Source organism: Belonocnema kinseyi, chromosome 2 (assembly GCF_010883055.1).
Source record: "Belonocnema kinseyi isolate 2016_QV_RU_SX_M_011 chromosome 2, B_treatae_v1, whole genome shotgun sequence".
In the NCBI taxonomy this organism is placed as follows: Eukaryota; Metazoa; Arthropoda; class Insecta; order Hymenoptera; family Cynipidae; genus Belonocnema; species Belonocnema kinseyi.
In genome coordinates this window covers 8,825,530-8,849,066 of record NC_046658.1, presented here as the reverse complement: position 1 = coordinate 8,849,066, position 23,537 = coordinate 8,825,530, and the positions used below count along the sequence as shown (strand labels likewise).

The following is a 23,537-nucleotide window of genomic DNA, read 5'->3' as shown; positions in this document are numbered from 1 at the left end:
AAAGAAAGTTGAAAAAATAATGAAATACCGCATATTATACTTGAAGAAAATGAAGTAAAAGCAAATGCGAGTAATTTAGAAAACGAAGATATTGATAATCAATCGGTCCAAAGAGAAAATGTGAGAGAAGAAATAAATACAAACATAGAATTCGTCAAGGTACGAAATAGAGAATTAGAATTAAGGACGGTACAGCCGAGTCAAGTGACAGATGCAATCCTAAAGACGATAATACAGACACAAACATATACGGAAAGCACCCCAAACTCAAACAGAAAATACAGTACCACACATAAACCCGAAAGTAGAATACTGTCCCCAAATATCGAGAAGATGTTAGGTAATTGGAGAATAGAAGCCAAAAATAGTATGAGCTTAGAATATTAAGAATTAGAAACGAGTAGAATAGATAGAGAAATTCAAAACAAGAGAAAAGAACTCGAAAGATTAGTAAGAGACAGGGAACAATTAGAATCAAGTGGGATTAAACAAGAAGAAACAATGAGAAAAGTGAAAGAAAGAATAGATAGAGGAAGAGCAGAGAAAGCAGGGTTTGCTCGCGAAAGGCTATGAATAGAAATGGGATGGCAAAAAAGAGAAAACGCGAAAATCAATAACAAAACTTTTGAAATCGATACGTTTTTAAAAAGAAATAATGAAGTTAAAAATTAAGCAGAATAATAAATTAATTTTGAGGAGAATAAAAGCGATAAAGTGAAAATAAAAGAACTTTCCGAAGAAATAAAAAATTTAAATAATAAAATGTATATAACTTTGAATACAACGGAATGCTTATTTAATCAAAGTAAAAAGTCAAATGTAAGAAATACATTTCATTTTGGAGAAACAAGTTTAGGATATAAAAAGCAAAGACACGCGTTAACAGGTGCAAGAAAAAGAATAACAAATAATAGAAGCAGCAGTCTAGGGGACGAATACTCCTTACCGAGACCGGTGCAAAGGCATTCAATTATGAGAAAATCAAATTTTCGTCAATTTCAAACAGACTTGCAAGGTAGAATGGATAGAAGTAGAGACACCAATAGAGAAAGAGAGGAGAGAATAGTGCATGATTCGCAAGAGATTCAAGCAACTCTGTTTCCTTTCGGGACGATTCAGATGCGGTTTTTGAAGAGGAAACATTAAATTGGTATCAGGTTAATCGAGATAATTGACAAAATTTAGACGAATTTATCGAAGAATTTAAAGATGCATATTTGAACGAAAGATGCTCAGAAATTATAAAAAATAAAATAAAATTTTGTAACCAAAAAAAGAACAAAATATTAATGCTTTCATAACGAAAATGAACGAACTTTTCAAAAAATTAATGTCACGTTCAAACCAAGAAAGGCAAATAAGAAAGACTTATGAAAATTTAAGAATAGAATATAAAGTTTACATTTCAAAAAATGGATTTTCATGTTTTTTGAATTAGAAATCTTATAGCGAGAATGGGAAACAGAATTGGCAAAATCTGAAATTAGATTGCAACAATTAAGCAGTTTAGATGAAGAGGATCATAAAAAATAATAATTTTGATTTTACAAATAATCAGAGGTACCAAGGAAATTTAAGATTTACGAATAATAATAACTGCAGAAATCAGACCCCAGCTAGTCAATTATTTAATGCAATTAAGCAGCTGTTAGGGCCCATACTGACACATCAAAATAAAAACAATCCGCAAATACCAGCGCTTTTAAACAACGCAAAAGAAGGTAATATTAATTCAGAAGACAAAAAAGGAAATACAAGACAGAATTAAATTTAAAAAATTCAAATCAAGAAAATATTAGGGATCTTAAAAAAGGTGAAACAAATCCAAGTCTACAGGATTTTGTGGATACAAATTTAGGAAACCCAAATTTTAATTACAAATCGCGAGAACCAATTATATGCTACAATTGCGGGAAAGTAGACCATTTTCGACGTAATTGTTGGTATAGTATAGATCAGGGGAACGCAAACAGTGATTATTAAAGACGGATAATAATTAAAGGAACCAAAAACCGTCAGAATTACATGAAATAGATGAAAGCTAAATGGACAAAACAAGATTTCATCTTATAATTCTTTTCGAAGATCATAAAAACCCCGCACAATTTACATTAAAATGCGACCCTGGTTAAATTACCTGAAATTGCAATATAATATAGTTTAATGCCTCCTAATCAAAAAATCCTAGTGAGCACTAGGCCAAAAAAACTCCAGTTTTCGAGATATAAGAGGCTGAAAGCAAAAAATATGACCACAAGCGAATCTAATGTCTCACTTGAAACTTGAAGATCCGGTTCAGATTTTTCAATAAACTGTGATCAGCACAATGACTGACAATACTAGAAACACTTGGAGAACCAGTCCAGATAATTAGGGCAACAAAATGGCGCTGTCATGGCAATGTAAATACTGTTCGAAATATAGAAGATGGAAGACAGTTTGGCCACTAAGTACAAGACTGTAAATTAGTCCTAATATCGAAGGAAAAGCCTGCCCAGCAACTAAAGGCAATGTAATGGGACTGCCCTGGCAATGTGAAGATTTTTTATAATAATCAAGGCAAGACATTCTGGACTACCAAAGATATTTTGTAGTCCAGATAACGGAGACAAGACTATAGGTCAGTCCAAGCAACAAAGGCAAGACATGTTATTAGTCCAGTCCATTAAGATAAGACTATAAATGAGTCAACCAACAAAGGCAAGACATGCTATTAGTCCAGTCGGTTAAGACAACACTATAAATCAGTCCAACTAACAAATCCAAGACATGTTATTTTTCCATTCGGTTAAAACAAGAGTATAAATCAGTCTTACTGTATACCGAATCAATGACATTTTCAAGCAATACTGTCGTAAGATATTTGATTTGCTGTAGCTGATGTCGTGCAAACTCTAAATACCATAATATGCTTGCAATGTGGGCTAATGAGTCCACGTTCATCCAATAGTTCGTCTATTAGAAACGGTTTAGCCTGTTATCTTTGAAGTTTTTTAGTATGCAAACACGTGCAAGCTTTAATTTATATATTCCCATTGTAAGGTCCATCAACTGTTGAAATCGAGCCTTGGAAAGTAGAATACATGATTTGCATTTAATTTAGCCCATCGTGCGTTTTTCGTGTGAATGTTGTCTATTTCAACTCTAGCTTGAATAAAATTAGATGTATGAGATTTTTCTAACATTCTTTCCGTTACTTTAGCAGTTGTTCGCTCCATAACGATTAGCTCTGGATATTTATTGAGAATGGCGCCAGCAATTCGGTAAAATTCACCGATGTTGATGGCATGGTTCATAGAAATATTTCCTTGAAAAAACTTAAAAACGTATTTTATATGACCACTTCACGCCTCTAATAGCCACCTTGTTTTTGTAATTATTCTAGAGTCATTTACAGCTTGAGTATCAAGTTGACGTTGACCTGGCTGTATAAGGGCGGGCATTTTATGATCAATACCCAAGTTTTCGAGTAAAGGTAAAACATATCTGTAAGCCTTTGTTGGTTGGACTGACCTCTAGTCTTGTCTTAATTATCTGGACTACAAAATAACTTCGGTAGTCCAGAATGATTTTTAACTTGATTATTTTGAAAAATCTTCACATTCCCAGGGTAGTCCCATTACATTAACTTTAGTAGCTGGAATAGATTTTTCTTTGATAAAACAGCCACACAAAAAAAAGTGTGCGGATCTGGTAACAAAACACACGTATTCCTATGGATTTTGGAGCGCTGAATTCAAATTCGGTATCAAAAATTACTCATCACCTCATTGTTGAGCCATAACCTCAAGAAATGACGAAAAATCATGCACTGAGGCAAATAAATTTCAAAATAATGCCAGTGATGCTATTTTCACTTCAAAAACATGTCGACAACTGTGAAGGATCAACCCTTGCCTGATATAAACTTATTTAACATAACTTTACCCTATCAGAACCTGACCTCACATAACCTAAATTAATAGAAATTTATTGAACTACCCGTAAAGCTCTGGAAGCATAGTTTCCTAGTAGCAAATGTGTGCTAAACATCGAATGGGTCAACTGAAACCTAACCTAAAAATAAATCTAACCTATCCTAACCTAACCTAACCTCACGAAATACAATTAAACTGATTGTGTTATCCCGTTGTGTTTGCTGTACCGTTTCATTCAGCTTCGGCTTAACCTACATAGAGGTTTAACCTATCATAACCTAAAAAAACCTGACCTAACCTTATCGATTACGCAGGCAACCCTGTTTTTGCGTACTTTCATATTTTGACATTTATAGCAGTAAATGTCTGGAGTTTCGTAACTGCTTGTTGCTAGCATTATTCGCCTGTGTCTGTAACCAGGGCACCTCCACGTGGTGACGGTGGGCAACGTATCCACATTGGCTGAGTCCCTGGGTAAACGGCGTTCATGCCGTCATGGCAGACGCAAGTAAAAAGTGTATTACGATGCAGGGAAAAACCCCAGTATCGGCGTCTGGTCAGGGTGGGAAAGCGGGCTCTCCGACGTCGTCACCATGCAAACGTAGCTCTTCATCAATGGATCACTTGGTTGGTGTAGAGTATCATGCTACAAGGAAAAAAACCGCAAGCATTTCTCAATCGCATGCCTGCAAGAATATCTTAGATTCATTCTGTTACATTTGCAGTAAATATGAAGTGAGCAGTTTGCGAAAATCAATCGACGAGGAATGGAAAAGTCTTTACGAAAAGTGTTTTGATCGTAAAATGCTGCACCCAGAAACAAAATGGGTTCCTCACGTCATTTTCAATTCCAGCAGACTTATGTTGTATCGTCTAAAAAATTCCAACAACGAAAAGTACCGCAAGTACTCTACACCAACCACATGGAAAAAACTCGTTATTGCGAAGGACTGCTACTTTTGTATGAATTCCGTCAAAGGGTTCAACGCCAAAAATAAAAATAACATTTCGTACATTAATGTTCGCACAGTCACAAGAGGAATTAAAATCAATAAAAATGCACACCAGATTGATTTAAGCGCTTAAGAAGATGATAGAATGGAAGTTGAAAGTCAACGTCATGGAGACGGTAGTGAAACCAGTGATCGGACAGAAAATAGTTCTGATGTTTTCGATGAAAATGACGAAAAAGATGACGAATATGGCGTGCATAAAATGAAATTGAAGGTTCCAATATTAGTGTCTCAACTAGAACTGAATGATTTTATTAGATATCTAGGATTACCGAAAGACGGCGCTGAATTTGCCGCTTCATTTCTAAAAAGAAGAAATCTTCTAGAGCCAAAGACAAAAGTTTCATTCTATCGCGACAGGGACAAAGAATTCAGAAAACTTTTCGTTAAAGACGAAGGAGACGTTTTTAGCGTACTGCACTGATGCTAATGGACTAATGAACCACTTGAAGAAAAATGTGTACAGAGACGAAGAATGGCAACTTTTCATTGATTCGTCAAAACGCAGCATTCAGGCTGTTTTACTGCATAACACGAATACTTACACTCCTATCCCTATAGCTCACTCAACAGTCATTAAAGAAGAATATAACAATGTTAAAATGCTTCTCGAAAAAGTTAATTACTTGAATCAAAAATGGCAAATATGTGGTGTTCTCAAAATCATAACAATGATATTAGGCCAACAATCGGGTTTCACGAGAGAGCCATGCTTTACATGCCTGTGGAATTGCAGAGATCGAGGACACTTGGGAAAGTTATTAAGCAGTAAACCCAAATTTCCTTGGTAACGAAAAAAGTCTAGACGACGAGAATATAGTTGCGAAAATGATAAGAAGCTACAAAAAGTTAGGCTGCTTGATGAATTTAAAACTTTACTTTCTAGATTCCCATCTGGATATGTTTCCAGAAAATGTTGGTGATTTCAGCGAAGAACAAGGGTGACGTTTTCAACAAGACATAAAGGTGATGGAACAACGATATCAGGGTAGATGGGACGAGGTCATGATGGCTGATTTTTGCTGAATGTTGAAAAGGGTAGCGAATGTAGGTCTTAAACGTAAGCGTAACCCTTTGCATCGTTCCTTCGAAGAAAAAAGGACACGTTGTAACAGGCAGAAAATAGACTGAAGTAGGTCTATAAATCAATTTAATTACGATAAAAAGCAAGATAAAATGTAAACACGAAAGATAGTATAAATATATCCCTTAAGTCTAAGAAAAGCAGAGATAAGAAAATGTTGAATAAAACTCTTATTCATTTGCAGGTTTAAGTTGCAGTTCTACATTTTAAATGATACAAACATTGTCAGGTTAATTGAAATGGGGTCAATTCTACTTGTAGTTCTAAGTTTCTTCAAATGAGTAATGTGGGTCTAAATTTCTAACCACCTATAGTACAATGAAATAAATTTTATTGTGTTACAAAGGGAAACCTTAGGTTAAGTTGTGATGCGTTAAGCAAAATTTCGTTAGGTTCTGTTAAGTTAGATTCATTTGTAGATTAAGATCGAGTTAACCTATTAAATATAACACACATTTAAGACTGAGAAACGTACGCTTACATAGCTACACGTGTGGTTGAATTTTATTCAGCTAGGTTAGGTTAGGTCAGATTTTGTTAGGTTAAGATAGGTTAAACCTCTATGTAGGTTAAGCCGAAGCTGAATGAAACGGTACCGCAAACACAACGGGGAAACACAATGAGTTTAATTGTGTTACGTGAAGTTAAGTTAGGTTAGGTTAGGTCAGGTTTTTTTAGGTTAGGATAGGTTTGACCTCTTTGCAGGTTAAGCCCAAGCTGATTCAAATGGTACCGCAAACACAACGGGAGAACACAATCAGTTTAATTGTGTTTTGTGAGGTTAGGTTAGGTTAGGTTAGATTTATTTCTAGGTTAGGCTTGAGTTGACCCATTTGATGTAGCACAACCTGTTTTCCACCCTGAATATTTCGAACAGTATTTACATTGCCAGGACACCGCCATGGTTTCTCCTATTATTACCTGCCTTTCAGTGAGAACAGCTGATTAGTCCGCTCACTAGGGATGTGAGCTTGCACTTGTTTTCACACGTACGTGCTTGATAACTTCAGTTTAAAATCAACCTAGTCCCGCCTTTTCAACTATTGGTGTACGGGTCCTGCAATAAACGGGTCTTCACTGTATCAGACATTCAAAAACTCCTAAATACTATGCACAAGAAAAACCAACTGAAAGATGTAACAAATCAATTAAAATGACAATAAAAGCGTATTTAAACAAAGATCACAAATCATGGGATGTGAATTTTGATTACTTACAGTGCGTTAAATACAAGTAAACATTCTTGAATAGGATTTATACTACAATACAAGTGTTAAATAGAGATTTATGCAATAGAAGTGAAATCGAATTTCAACAATTAGAAAAATAGGCAGATAGAATGAAAAAATTAAAAGTAATTAGGGAAAAAGTAATTCAAAATTTAGATATCGCATATGAGACACAATCTGGGTATTATAATCTTCGACGGAAGCCGATAAGTTTTGAAATTGGCGAACAAATTCTAGGAAGCAATGAAACATGATCAATCAAGGGGGAAGGAGTAGATAAAAAATTGAACAAAAGTTTCGAAAGACCTTTCTTTATAAAGGCAAAAATTTCACCGACAATTTACGAAATAAAAAATCAAAATCATTAGGTAATTGGAATGTTAAAGACATTAAAACATAGCTTTGAATTAGAGTTTTTCTTTGAAATGGCATGCGTGCGAATGATTTGATTTGAAGCCAGTGGTAAAGACAATAAATTAAACAAACAGATTTATTTACAGGAAATGGATCGGAGATTGGTCGTGAAGCAAGAGTAAATTAAAAAGATCAGGGACTTAGAATTGAAAAAGATAGCGAGAGGAGAGAGGGAGGAGGAAAGAGAGATAGATAACTCTAGAGCAAGGTATGAGCAGACTAGGCGCAATAGATGGGGCGAGCAGATTGGGAAAGAATGCTGGAGTGGAGGAGAGAAGAAGAGGAGAAAGTAAAAAGGAAAGAAATGGAGGAGAAGATAAAAGAAGTGGGAAAGAAAATATTAAAACAAGATAAAGAGTGGCAAGAGAAGAAAAATAATTAATTATGCAATCTTCGAACGAACATTCAATTAAAAATTAATAATTGAACCCTTTTTCTCACTCTGTTATAAATAACGGAATAATTGATTCTAATATCCTAGACAAACACAACAGTACCAATTAATTTAAAGCTTTTGACTAAATCAAATGAATTGAATAGATTAAATAAAAATAAAGAGTCTGAAAATAAAGTAAATACGGCTATAAGGGACCAAGTTTCAATTTCAATAAAAATATGAAATTAGAGTTTACATATAACTTACTTTTTAGCGTGAAAATTTTGTCGCTGTGAGAGGATGTTTGCTGTGCAAATCTACATCCTTCACGACACACAAATAGGAGGACACAAATAGAGGACAAGAAAATAGAAAATAATACTTGAGACAAGGATAAACAAATCAAAGCGGAAAAAGAAGAAGTTGATTCCTGCATATAAATAGATGTAACCGATAAAGAAGACGGTTTAGCGTTCAACATGGAATTGCAAAGGTGCGACGCTATTCTTAAAAAATGAGCCCTGTCACAAATAGGAGGAGGGGGGGGGGAGGATATAACAAAGTTATAATCACCCCACAATGATACGATCCTGCCAAACTAGGAGTAGGAGTAGGGAGAACACCACTTCCCAGTCCTGATACCCAAAACTTGGGCACCGAGAAACGAGTCTTATGCTTGCTGCGCCTCGATACGGATTACATTCCATCTCCAATCACTTTACGGTCTACAACGACGCCTCATCGGCTCAGGATGACCTCATAGACGTTTAAATCCATCTACTCCAGGTGCCTTTTCTTCATCGCCATGGGTCTATTATGCCATAGATTATCCGCTATCTGCTCCGCCGCCCGGATCGGGCTATCAAAACGATATTGACCTTAAAACTTACTTGTAAGGTGTAATAAATAAACATTATGTTTTGTTTAAATCTTGCCATCCTCATTGACTTCACACAGTTCTCGGCTCTTCACGTGCTTCCCAAACCCTTACTTTGCGAGATCCCTCACAAGGGTATTTTTCTGCTAATACTAAAACTGGATCCCTTAGAGCAAACATGCCCAGGCTGGAAAAATTCCCGCCAGCCACACATGTTTTGCGCTTACCACTATTTTGGCTGCAAAGCGAGAGTGGTGGTAGACGCTTGCCTAGATGCCCTCCTCTCCTACCCAAGCAGCACTACAGCTACGAAATATCTGTTAGGGTGCTTGGGGCGACTAACTTTCTAATTTAAATCTGTAATGGTGACTAGAATTTTAATTATTTTATTTCAGCATGTTTACATTTGTTTTCAAATAATGTAATGCAAAGGACAATTGTGAAAAGTATTTATGCCTGCAAACTTTCAACATTCTTCTCATCATCACTCACCTGTAAAACTTTCTCTTTTTTTACATCATTCCTACAGTAAAATACATCTGACTGCTGTATAAAAAAATATCCTGCCTCAAAGTATTAACTGTCTTGATGATACGCAGGTAGTTGGACGGTGAAAACTGTAAACGCCAACATAAACCCCGGTTTAAAGTCTAAAAACTTAGAGACTTAAAGTAAATTTTTGAACTTCAACATATCAGCGTAGTAGGCTCAAATTCAATTTTGAATATTGTATTTAACACATATAACACTTAGTTTTAGCAGAATATATCTGAATTTATTGATACGGAACAGGATTCAGATTTTTAAATTATATTCCATTTCTGTAACGTACATTTCTACCTTGTACATGATGTCAATAAATTATCACACTGCAAAAAGTATCATCCAATATTTCTATACAACATATGCAGAATGTAAAAAACGGTGATACTAAAATATTCAACAATGCACATTTGTGCAAAAAAGAAAAACTTTGTACAATTCTCTTTTTAATCACATTTATTGTCAAAAAATGTAAAAATACTACAATAAAATAAATAAAACTCTGGTCACTATTACAAATTAATATTGGAACGTTAGTCGCTCTAAGCACCCTGTCAGATATTTCGTTCCTGCGGTGCTGCTTGGGTTTGAGAGGAAAGTGTTAAGCATGCGTCTACCACCACTCTCGCTCTCTAGCCGAAATAGTTATAAGCGCAAAACATGTGTGGTTGGCGGGAATTTCTCCAGAAATCAAGTGACGAATTTACCTCAATGAGGTTGAAATTGAATGCGTTTCACTAAGGGAGGTGTCCAAAAATGTACATAGTCTACCATTAATCAAATTTATATCAATTTCACGATAAGGTTGGTTTTCTTTAATTAATAAAACCTGATCCCTTACAGCATTGAGTCGTTAAAAAATCAAGCCTCTGAGCGACTTAAACGAGGTCGAACTTATATGGGTTTCTCTAAGGTAGGTGTCCAAAACTGTACGTAGTTTACCACTAATCAATTTAAGAACAATTTCACAATGAGGGTATTTTTCTGGTAATAGTCAAACCTAATGACTTACAGCATTAATTCGATAAAAAAATCAAGTGGTTGATCTAGCTGGATAAGGTGAAACTTATATGGGTTTCAATAAGGAAGGTTTCCAAAAATAAACATAGTCTACCACTAATCAAATTCAGTCTAATTTAACGATGAGATCACTTTTTTCGTAATGTTAAAACTCGATCCCTTATAGAAGTGAATCAACAAATAATTTAAATGACCGATATACTTGAAAGAGGTCGAACTTTTATGGTTTTCAACGAGGTAGGTGTCCAAAAATGTACATCGTCTACAAATAATAAAATTCAGACCAATTTCACGATGAAGGTAGTTTTCTGGTAATACTAAAACTTAATAACTTACGGCATTGAGTAAATACAAAAATCAAGTGACTGATTTACTTGGATGAGGTCGAATTTGTATGGGGTTCATTGATGTTCGTGTCCAAAAATGCACATAGTCTACCACTCATCAAATTCAGAGCAAGTTCAAGAAAATGGTGGTTTTATTTTATTACTAATTCCTGATCCCTCACAGCATTGAGTCCATAAAAAAGCAAGTGACTGATTTACGTGAATGAGGTCTCATTTGTGTGGGTTTCACTAATGTAAGTGTCCACAAATGTACATTGTTTACCACCAATTAAATTTATATCAGTATCACGATAAAAAGTTGATCCCTTACAGCCTTGAGTCGGTGAAAAATCAAATGACCAATCTACCCGGATGAGGTCGAACTTGAATGGGTTTCACTAAGGTAAGTATCCAAAAATGTAAATACTCTACCACCAATCAAATTCAGACCAATTTGAAGACCAGGGTATTTTTTGGGAATGCTAGAATTTAATACCTTAGAGCATTGGTTCTTTCGAAAAAATTCTCAAAAGTCTTCTTACCAAAATTCAGTCTTATTTTACGTTAAGGGTGCTTTTGGGGGGTATTTGGAACATGAATTGTTACCTGAATGAAATTTAATTTTTTCAAGTTCGAATCCTAAATAATTATTATAAGAAAGTACCAAACCCTGTCTTTGAAGGAGATAATCATATATGTATGTACAGAACGGTATGCGTTTTTTCTTTTGTGAGAGTCACTTGGGCAAATGGTTCTCATAGGTTATCACACAGATAAAGGACAAAATGTACTTTACAACATACATGTAGATTCCCAGCATCCCTAGTCACACGGGTCCTTTTTTTGATTTTTATATTATCTTAACTTATCTTCAAAAATAGTTTTAATAAATATTTGAAAAATAATTTTTAAAAAGTCTCCTCTCAGAAAAAATCTTTCTGAAAATTTAGATTCTTTTGATATGAAAACGGATTTTTCTCCTTTAGAATTTTGGTGCTAAATCTTTTTTAAAGGCATTAAAAGATTTATTAAAACAGGTAAATTATATTCTTTCAATATGGTATATGCACAGACTGGAAAATAATATACACTATGGAAGTTATTTTTATAACGGTTGGGTGTGAGATGTAATTATTTTTAAAAGTATCATGTTACGATTTTATAAGAAATTTCCATCTATATAGATATCGAATTCTTAAATACGTGTCTTCATTACAGGGTGTTGCTTTTTTACATTCTTATCATTTATGATTGAGAAAGTATTAGAATTGTCGGAAATTTGGCATCACAGTTTTTCAATGGATCTATACGATCCGAGACGCCCTGAATCCGAAAATCAGATTTAACGATAGCGTCTGTCTATCTGTGTATCCGTCCGGCCGTAAATAAGATAACTCCCGAAAAAATGAAAGAATCAAATCAATCTTTGGCACACTTTTTTTAGGTCCTAAAAGAAAGGACGAGTTTTAAGTCATGGCAAAATTTTAAGCCAAAAAACGCACGATATGAAAAAAAGTCAAGATAAGAAAAACGTTTATGAAAGCTTGTTGAAAGCCCTACATGATTATCATATCAAATTTTTGGATTTTTGTAAAAAATCGAAAATTCAAATTTTGATTGCGCAAAAAATAATGAAAAATAAAAAATTCCATTTTGTGGACAAACTGTGTAGGATACGAGAAAAAGATGAATTAACAAAAATTGTTATCATAAAAAATATCTACAATTTCGTTAAGAATCCTTCTTGATAGGACGCCTACTTTTTGTCATATTCGTGAAAAATAACATTGAAAAACATTTTTTTTAAATATATGGAAAAACATCGAAAGTTACGGGGAAAAAATTCAACAAAACCTGTTTACAAAATCTCTGTTCGAAATCGAGCGCACAGCGCGAGTGTCACGATGAAAATGTGTACCAAATGCAAAGAATAAACATGCGAGCGCGAAGCGCGAGATAACCCATTATCCAGCAGGTGATCCAAACTTTGGCATGTTTAGCTACTGTGCTTGCCCGGTGCAGGGACCGTCATTGGTCGCTTTTGGCGCGCATTTAAAACCAAAGACAATTACAATTTTTTAAATAAAAATATAATCTTATTATAAATTGCACGTTAATATCAGAAATTACGCAAATTCTGATTTAACGTGAGAGCAAGATAATAACTCGTACATTTTTTATAATTAATAGTTTTTTTTTTTAGTTCCAAAGACAAACTTTTATTTCTCCAACGATTTTCCAAATAAATATATTTCTAACATTTAATATAATATGTATAAATATTCACATAATTTCATGTAAAAATTGCTAGTGCAAACAAAATAATACTAGTTAAATACTTGAAAATAACGTTTTCATAACACATGTATTAAAAATTTGACTTTCGATGCCCCCGTAGCGAGTCGAAAGTTGTGTTTTTAACCCTAGACTAGTAAGTAGAAACAGGCGACTGCGAAAGTAACTTTACTCGTAACCGATATCGAAAGTATATACATTCTACTTTATTTGCAGTTGTCTGCAGCCATTCTCCCTCTCATCGAACTTCGAAACGAGAATCGTGTCATTAGAATTCTATATCTGTCACTTTCTACGTATTTACAAAGAATGACAACTTTGATGAGACGCAAAGGAACAAATGTCATCATTGCTGATAATAAAAATCCAGCCAGTGTCTATAGATACTAAAAAATGCAGCTATTTGTACCAACCGCGACCAATGAGAGTCGCTGCACGGCGCAAACGCAGTAGCTGAACATGACAAAGTTGGGCTAACTTCGCAATAGGCGTAGCCGGCCATGTATGCGTGTGTAGGAGACAAGACAAGGAGTAAGGGCAAGCGAAGGAAGGAGAAATCGGGAAACGAAAAGTGTCGTAGCGAGAAGTGTCGTAGAGTCTACTGTATGATATTGGCGAATAAAGAAAGAGAGGAGTGTTAACCTAAAAAAGTGCATTTTTATTTGACATAACAATAAATAGCAATAAGTAAATAGCATCAATTAAGAATATTCAGTTTTTTATCACTTGAAAATAGAATACTATCCTCCTGCTCGTGACAGAACTATAAGGTTGCCTGCAAGTAACGGTTAGGTTAACGAACGATGTCGATTAGGTAAAATTTATACCTATTATTATCATGCAATATGATTTTAGATTGATTATCTCAAAAATATTGATCCGTCTATATTGTAATCTTATGTTCAATTAAACGTGCATGTATTATAAAAATTTATGTGCATCACAGTACTTTCATTCATAAAAAAATTCTTTATGCAACTATATATGTTTTGCAAATCACCAGACGTTCTGTAAATTTTATTGCGTTTGCAACGGTTAAAAATCATTAGCAGACGTATTTTTTGTTCTAGAATGATTTGAAGAATGAGAGAAGAAGAGCTCAAATGGCAGCTGCGCGTCAAGTTCTAGAAAGAAGTACAATGATGCTTCTCACCTCAAGTAAAGCTTGTTTAAGACATCCAGACTGTGCATCCGCTAAAGAAAACAGAGACACGGTCTTCTGCCAAATGAGAAGAGCCATGGATCTAATTCATTATGTCGTAAAAGATGGCGTTGTTGAATGCAGTGAATCAGAATCTTATTGGAATTCTCAGGTATGAATACTGAGCAAATTAAATCTCCTAGTGTTATTATTTTTTTCTCATCATTACAGCTCAAAATGTGGAAGAATTTTTGTACCCAAGAAAATATTCTTTATGGAAATGTTCTGTTATATATCGCCAGTCTCAGCCTTTTTCTATATTCTTATATCAATGAGAAGTTGTCGATTTAGCATAAAAATTGACTATCGCAAATTTCATAAATTCTCGACTCCTGATTTTAAACATAGATGTTACATTTAAAACACAACTAAAAAGTTTCTTCAAATTTTACTTACACTATTTATTAATAAGGTGCATATTTTTGTTTGAAATATGAACAGAAGTATTCGCCCATATGACGTGCCATAACCAAACAATGTTCCAGAGACGTTTTAAAGCTGTATTTCGAACATAAAACATTTTAAGAATATTATTTGGTCCGATTTAGGAACGTAATTGGAATTAGGAACGTAATTAGGAACGTAATTGGAACGTCCTAAAACTGATTCTTGGACGTGCAAGTCAAAAGATTTTATTTCGACTTTTTTTAAAAACCGTAGGTTTTTTTTCAAACGCAAAGATAAAAAGAGAGATAGAAACACAAGAGCTTGTATAAAAAGATGTGTGGATGTAAATGAAGCAAAAGTTGTATGCCAGGATAAAGAGGCGCGGAGGGCAATTGTATGTAGAAAATGTTTGACGAATTAAGTACAGGAATAGTCCTTGAACATGCACTTTATTGAGGATTCAAAATAAGGTTTCGCCTTCATGGAGCGTAAGCCTCATGTTCCATCAGCTTTCACACCTGCGCTTTCTTTCAATAGCATGGATGATGGTTGCCGTATCAACTGAAGTCGCTTAACCAAACTTGTAGAGATATACGATTGTTGAGAACGTGGACCGATGATCGCTTTAACTTTAATGCGCTCACCTCTGCCTGGATTAACAACGAGTATAACCGTAACCAGAATTTTCCAGTTTTTTCATGAGGAATGTTTGACATAAAATGAAGGGTGTGAGTTATAAGAACGGTTTATCATTTATTTAAATTTAATTATAACTTTATAATTAAACGCGAGGTGTTTCTAGAAGATCACCTAACACCTACTTCTGACGCCAGGCTTTATGCTCAAAGTTACAACCCTTATGTTTTTTTTTAACTAAACACTTAACGTGCATGACGCAAGCTCTTAAACACCAAAGAAACTTCCACATGGCATACACTGACTACAACATGCATTTCCTTTTGGAAAATCTTGCTGGTTCTTCTTTTTTCAAAATACATGTTAAGAGAATAATCATCTAATCACCCGTCTTCTATACATGAATGGCCTGAAACTGTACGCTCGCGATCGATGTCTTAAAGCAGCTTTCAAATTATATCGACATGGAGGTCGGATTAGATAAAGGTAGAACAGTAGATTCAACTGTAGGAGAATTAGGCTTTACAAATCTAGATAACAAACATAAGAATGATATCGAAGACTTCCTACTCTACAAGCCTCATATTGGTTTCGCAAAGTTCTCTCAATTTGGCAAAGGAGATCACGGCAACCATCACCTATGTAACCGCTGTTCACACGTACTCCGTTGGGATCATCAAATGGTCAAACACAGACCTTCAAAGGTTACATAGCACGATTTGGGTAGTGAAAATAATTAAGTGAGTGAGCGTGAGGGTGGCGGTAAGTGAGTGAGTAAGAGAGGCAGACAAAGCATTATCTAATGTGCATCTATTATTAGTACATAATCTAGATTTGTTGTTCAAGTCAGCAGATCACTTGAACGAAAAAATAACCTAAACTGCAGTAAAACCAACAAAAAAATTGATTGCGCTAAGCTATGGAGTACTTGTAGCATATTTGACTAATTCAAGTAGTACTATTTCATGCACTCACTGACTCACTCACTCATATGCATTATGTATATATTCCTTCTGCTTGGTGTATGACTTAAACGGTTTGCTATCAACCTCGATGCTCTGTAGCATCAAAATGACACTTGTACTTCCGCAACCTGCTTAAAATATCAAAAAATATTTGTGAAAAAATTGGGGCTGATTTCACAGGGATATAAAATGAGATTGAGGTGGAGCATCTTTCAACCTAGTTCACCTTTATGTTTTTGGGGTCGCTGATCACGATCCCGGTGTCCATATGACCTCATCACGTCAAGATCATGGTCACATGAATGTCAAACACCTTAATTCGATTAATGAAATTTTTTTGAACCCGGATTATGAAAGAGCGGAAGATTTTACGTCCGAATACGTATTTACTTGTTGGTCAAACCGACCTCTTGCGGTAATTTGAAGGTCATCTAGAGGTCAAATCCTTCTTTTGATCTATCAGCTGATGTGTCAGCTATGAACGGGTCTCAAACTAGAGGACCTTTATGTTTTTGAGGTCACTGACCACGATCTCGGTGTACATATGACCCCATCACGTCTAGGTCAAGGGCAAATGAAGGTCAAACACCTTAATTCGATTGATTCAATTTTTTTGACCCCGGATTCTGAAAGAACGGAATATTTTTCGTCAGAATACGTCTTGAACTGTTGGTCAAATTAACCTTTGAAGGTCATTTGGAGGTCATCTAGAGGTCAAATCCTTCTTTTGATCTCTCACCTGATGTGCTAGCTATTAGCGGGTCTCGAAATAGTTGACCTTATGTTTTTGGCGTCGCTGATCACAATCCCGGCGACCATATGACCCCATCACATCAAGATCAAGCTCAAATAAAAGTCAAACTCCGTTATTCGGACGATATAATTTTGATGACACCCCTGATTCTGTTTGTGTGTGTCTATTCGTGTATGTGGGTGTTGTGTGTAGACTCGTGTGTAACTAGGCGTTAATGTAGCTGCTGTGTGTAGTTGTGTGTGCCTATCTATTTCTATGTGTATATGTATGTGCTGTATGTGTCTGCAAGTAGATCTGTGTTAACCTACGTGGGCATTTTTGCATAGGTGTGTGTGTGTGTGTGTCTATTTGCTCATTTCTCAAGGGTTTTTGGCGCTATGGAAAAAATTGCGGGTGTTGAAATAATTCTAATTTAAAATTTGAGTTCAGATGTTATATAACGAGAACATTTAGGTGGGAAAAATGGATTCTTTTAATGGAATCGCATATTAGATTTTTACACACAATGCAAATTGAAAATTTATGTTCAGCGTGTTCTTTCGTTCGTAAAAGATCTACGTAGGGATTTTCTTTTGTGTACATTTAATGTGTCTCTTTTCAAAGATCAACAGTAGTCTGACATCATGTTCACATGACAAACACCTTGATATCTTCTCTCAAAGTCTTTCAAGTCTTAATAAAAACTCTCACCCTGCTCCACACTGAAGTGCCCCAGATCTTCAGGGAAGTAATCAATGAGGGAATGGAAGAAATGGATCTTTAAATTTATTAAACATCTCGTCTTTCGGTAGTTTTCCAACAGTCTGTCGGCAATATTTTTTTTAATCAGGTCTTTGTATTGCCCAAGAATTTTTTTGAATTTCTTTGAAACTACTCCAAGCTGCTCTCTCATCAGTTGTCATTCTCATTTCGAATTCATCATCATTCATCAGTTCCCTTATTTGGGAGTCATCAAAAACACCTTCATTGATTTAGATTTCAGAAATATTGTGAAATTTCTCAAATATATACATGAAAGCATCGCTCTGCGATACCCTCATTGCTTCGATAAGCTGTTTTAATAAGCCGAGTTTGATATTTAATGGTGGAAGAATGACTTTATGACTAGAAATGAGACTCTCTTGTAGTATGTTCATAGATCCTAGAGTTAATTCTTGCCTGAGTGGCCAGTCCTTTTGACATAATGTTGTTCTCGGGCACGACTGTTCCACTCACAAATAAATCATCGATACTATGTGTTTCCGGTTTGTTGACCTAATAAAAGACTGCTTATTTTCAAATTTTCAACTAGGCCACTTGTGACTATCATACTCCAATTTTTTTGCGATTCATTTAGCTCGTCATTTCGCTGTTCTTCGAATTCTTCAAATGACATTCTTCTATCTGTATAATTAGTTTCTGTTTCTGAAAAGACTTCGTCAGTAAATATCTGATGTTCACTTTCAACCTGTTCAATGCTGATTAAAACAGGATAAGTCAGATTGAAGAAATGCATATAATATTGCAGAATTATTCTTTTTATTGTACCCAGATGTATTGGTCAAGCCGAAATAGCAATCAGTGTCATAATCTTTTGGCTCTTGCTAGATCGTAGGAAAAACAAACATCTGTTTCTTCTTTTCCTTGATTCGTAGGGGGTAAGTGACGCATAATATTTTTGGAGTCCAAAAATTGTCCATTCCACTGATATCTATATTAAAACATTTTTTGTAATGTGTTTTCCATGTATCTATAAACTTTCTCCCTTGATTCGTGATGACATATTTCTCACAAACAACGTAAAAGTTGTTTAAACGATTATTCTATGGGGTTTTGATGAACTTGAAGAATTAGACTCTTAAAGAGCCAAGTTTTCCACCAAATTCAAGCTGCGGTCGCATGATGACGACGATTGCGGGCAAGCTTGCTCACCCTGACCAATCGCCGATACTGTGTTGCTGAGTCCCTGTATCGTACAACTACTTTTTCTTGTGCCTGCCATGACGGCTTGAACGCCTTCACCCAGGGACTTCGCCGGATACCCGGTGCCCACCATCACCACCTGGAGGTGCCCTGGGAGCAGGCACAAAAAACGTCGCTTTACGATGTCCCTTCTTATAGCATATGATGTAAGTAATAAATCCTGGCCTTTGTTTGAACTGAAGAATGACCCTGTTTTCAAATCTAAGGTCATCCCTCACGGTGAAAATGCTCAACAGTTGAATGTGATATCGTAAATTGATAGGCCCATGGTCTGAAATTTAAAGTCGGTTGAATGTAAACACTCAAGCTTGAAATTAAACATCAACTCATTCAATTTCTTATTTTAGACTCTGACCTATCATTTCACAAAATCTCATCCACCGAGATCGCGATCAGCGATCTCAAAAACGTAAAGGTCTACTGCCTCGAGACCCTTTCCTAGCTAAGAAATCAGCCAAGAGATTAAAAGAAAGATTTAACCTCTACATGACCTCCAAACGACCTTCGGAGGTCGGTTCGACAAACAGATCAAGACGTATTTGGACGTAAAATTTTTCGCTCTTTCAGAATCCGGGGTCAAAAACTATATCAATCGAATTAAGGTGTTTGACCTTCATTTAATCTGGATATATACCTGATGGGGTCATACAGACACCAGGAGCGTGATCAGCGACCCCAAAAATATAAAGGTCAACTAGTCTGGATTCTTATAAAGATCATACGTTTTAGGCCACTTGATTTTATATATTTCAAAAATTGTACCCCCTCCTTTACACTCCATCATTCTTCTATATTCTTGGGACCTGAATGGGGTTCTGTTTGGGATCCCAAAATATATGTGTGCCAAATTTGGTGTGCCTAATCTACATGTGTATAAATTTTCAAATCGATCTATGCAACGGTGTGGACGGTATTGAGCCTTAACTCCACAAATTTGAATTTTATATGGTAGATTTAAAGACTGTGCTCCCCCCACTATATACTCTTTCCATTGTACCCACCTTACACAAAATTACTTTTATATGTTACAATAACTGCCCTATTTCAACCCCTCATACTCTTGCGACCTGTCTGGTAGCCTAAAGAATATGGGTAAAAAATTAGGTGCCGATTGTCCAAAACTGCGGATTTTTATGAGAAGCATAAGTTTTAAGCCAGTTCATTTAATATATTTTAACTCCCCCCCCCCTACCCACCAATACTCTTGAGACCTGTCAGGTAACCCAAAGAATATATATAATAAATCTGATTCCGATTGCTCAAAAACTGAAAACGTAGCCCCATATTCCCCAACCCTCCGTCTGCGCCCCCCCCTATATTCCTGCATCCTATTTGGAGCTTAATGAATATGTGTGGCCAATTTGGTTTCGAATGCCGAAAACTGTACATTTTCACAAGCAGCATACATTTTAGACCACTTGATTTTCTATACACTGAAACCTTGTTTAAGTTTACGCCCGGATAAGTTCACTCTCGTTAAAGTTCACGCGTTGCTTTTCGTTTAGGTTTACTTTCACTTCCCAACTAGTTTTCAGTGCTTCGTCCATTCAAGCTTCCCATATATATATATGTCCACCAATCGCATCAGCATACGGAGGGGCTCCTCTCATGGCAAGAACGATTGTGGGAGCCCTTCCCGAGTAAACGTAAGTCAGATGTTTCTGTTTTAGAGTAGTACACTTAAACAAGGTTTCAGGTTATTTCAAAAAATGCCCCCCCCCCCCTCGCTCCATATGTACGTAAATACTCTTACGACCTGTTTGAGACTCCAAAGAATAAGTGTAGAAAATCTCTTCCCGATTGGTCAGAAACTCCCAATGCTCCCTCTCTATTTGTATCAACCCCCTCCCCCTATACCCTTACGACCTATTTAGGATCCCTAAGAATATATTTATATGGCTAGGAGTCCAAATAATAGGTGTGCAAAATTTGGTGACAATTAACAAAAACTGTGGATTTTCATAAGAATAATAACTTTAAGGCCAATCGACTTCATATATTTAAAACCTGTGCCACTCCCCTACAAAAAGTCTGGTACTTTCAACGAGACACATGTATTCCTATGCATTTTAATCCGCAAATGCCGAATTTGAGGTCAAAATAGCACTTTTCGCGATTGGCATTCGACATAACCTCAAACAACGTATTTTTGAGTATATGATTGGAAAACGTAGTTTCATTATAGATTTCAAGCTGCTGAAATCATATATAGTATCATTGCAATGATGTAATTAGAAAATCTGGAACATGACCTTAAAGCAAATTTGCCTGAGCGGTGCTTACAGGACAAAATTAGATTTTTGTACTTCCGAACTTGGAATTCGATACGTAAGTAAAGTTACCGCCTGTTTTGCTTGAATGTGCTTCCTGAATCAAAATCAGCGGATACCCATTTATTCCTCAGCAGCACACTTTCACTGATTAATCAGTAGAATTTCTAACTGTTGACTAGATAGTCCCTAGATGACGTGGCTTTTATATAAAGTTCTGCATACTAATGACTTTCGATGGAAGAGCAGCTATTTTTTCACTTTAATATCTTGTTGGAACATTTCGCCCTCTTCTTCACTGTAGTTCCCAAGAGAATTGTTTAACGACATTTTTATAATCAAGCCTTGCTTTTTTCTCAGTCAAAGTCCTTTCAGTAACAAAAACTTCGTCTTTCAAGTGTTTTCGAATTGGAGGGCCATTAATTATTCCTTATTGCAACTTAGCATCAGACAATTGGAGAAACTGAAACACTATATACTGAAACTATTTTCCTTCTTTATTTAGCGTTTTTACAATTTATTCCGTTAGAGCCAACTTGATGTGTAGAGGTGGAATATTATCTGAGTGGAATATTATATAAGGAGCCCAACTTTCATCCCGTTCTGAAAACTTAATGTTCAAGTATTTTGCATAGATCTCCCGAATTTTCCCAGTAATGTTCTTCCGATATTTTGACATTATATATTTTGCGTAAATGTAACAAAACTGATTCTGATTGTTTTCACAATCATCAGTTTTTTAAAGTTTTTTGTTTTAGAAGCCATGGTAACCTCACTTCCCGCACGTTAAAGATCCTGGTCCAATTACAGGTGAGTCCACACACCTTAAAGTGCCCCTTGCGGGCTCTATTTTTGAAATAAGCAGCTTGAATCCCGTAAAAAACATGTTTTTCTATCATATACTCCAAAATAAGGGTTTTTGAGGTTATGTCGAAGACCAATCGTGAAAGGTGCTACGTTGACCACAGATTGGGATTTAGGGGATTAAAATGCATAGTTGCATTGTTTGCGGAATATTTTGAAAACGATCAGAAAAATGAAAGCACATATAAATGACCTGTTTTTGTGTAAATAATAAAAGTTAATTTCTGTTTTGCTAGTTTAAATTTGACCTCCGTGTTTACGTATTTCATAGGTTCCCAAAGTTTCGACGAAAAATAATTATTGTTGCGGATACAAACTTGCTAGTATCGCATGCATTACATTTTTACGTTTGTGATATTAAATATTATAGTTATCTAGATGCGTGAATTTGGATGTTATTAACGTTAAATGCATGTTATACGTACTAAATAAGCGTGTTTTCATCCACAGTAATGAACATTGTTTTCTCAAATTCTGAAAAATGATTAGAAGCATTAAAACATATATAAATAACCCATGTCTGGTTCAAGTAATTAAAAGCTTATTTCTGTTTAACCGCCTTCATAATTTTTAAAATTAATTAAGCCATAAATAGACAAAAGAGACCAATATTCTAATATCTCAAATATGCCTGCGTGCACGCTGCGCGACACACGTGCGTCGCACGTTAACTCCTTCATCTTTCACAAATTTTCAAGGTTTAGTTTTATCCACTTCATCAAACATTTTTTTCCTGGTCAACAAATGCACACAAAACTTTTTTATGCCTTCTTAACTTATTTCCGTTGATCTTCGTCCAGCCTAATATTTGATCTAAGCATGATCAACCTGGCACCTTTTCTGCTGCTATTTCCATTACCCTATGAATAAATAATTTTGTACATATCTTGCCTACGGTGCTAAGTAACCTGATACCTCCATAATCATAGCATTTGCTTTTATCTCCCGTGCTTTTTCATATTGTGACTAAAAGAGCCTTCTTCCAGTTATCTAGGACTTTTTTCATCTGCTTAGAAATATTTATCAACTCGCACCACCTGTCAAGTATGTAGTCGCTTCTGTACCCGGTGGGCATGAAATTTCAAAATGTAATTGGAACGTTCTAAAAACGCTTCTTGAACGTACACGTCAAAAGAATTTAATTCAAATTTTCGAAAACTGTCCCAAGTCAGCACATATAATGTTCTAAAAACGTTTCATGCTCATAATACGCCTTTAAAACTTCTCTGCAACATTGTATGTTTATGGATAGTTATCTGGTCAGACTTAAGACATTTTTTAGCCGTTCTTATTTTGTTATTTAACGCTTATGCCCAATGGGTATTCAACAATTTCGGCGTTAATACTGTCTACTCTTACCACTGTCTTACTGTTTCTTAAGTTGTACATTATATCTCTTAGTAT

The 23,537-nt window shown here is 35.5% G+C and overlaps 1 protein-coding gene across 7 annotated transcripts in view; it reads left to right on the top strand.

Moving 5' to 3' along the window:
* The window catches only part of LOC117167137 (alpha-catulin), a 453,685-nt gene that overhangs the window by 137,497 nt on the left and 292,651 nt on the right, over positions 1 to 23,537 (top strand). For all 7 annotated transcript variants that reach the window (XM_033351828.1, XM_033351833.1, XM_033351832.1 and 4 more), the window contains one exon: positions 14,165 to 14,407. In XM_033351828.1, the coding sequence (XP_033207719.1) occupies positions 14,165 to 14,407 (243 nt within the window). The remainder of the gene's footprint in view (positions 1 to 14,164; positions 14,408 to 23,537) is intronic.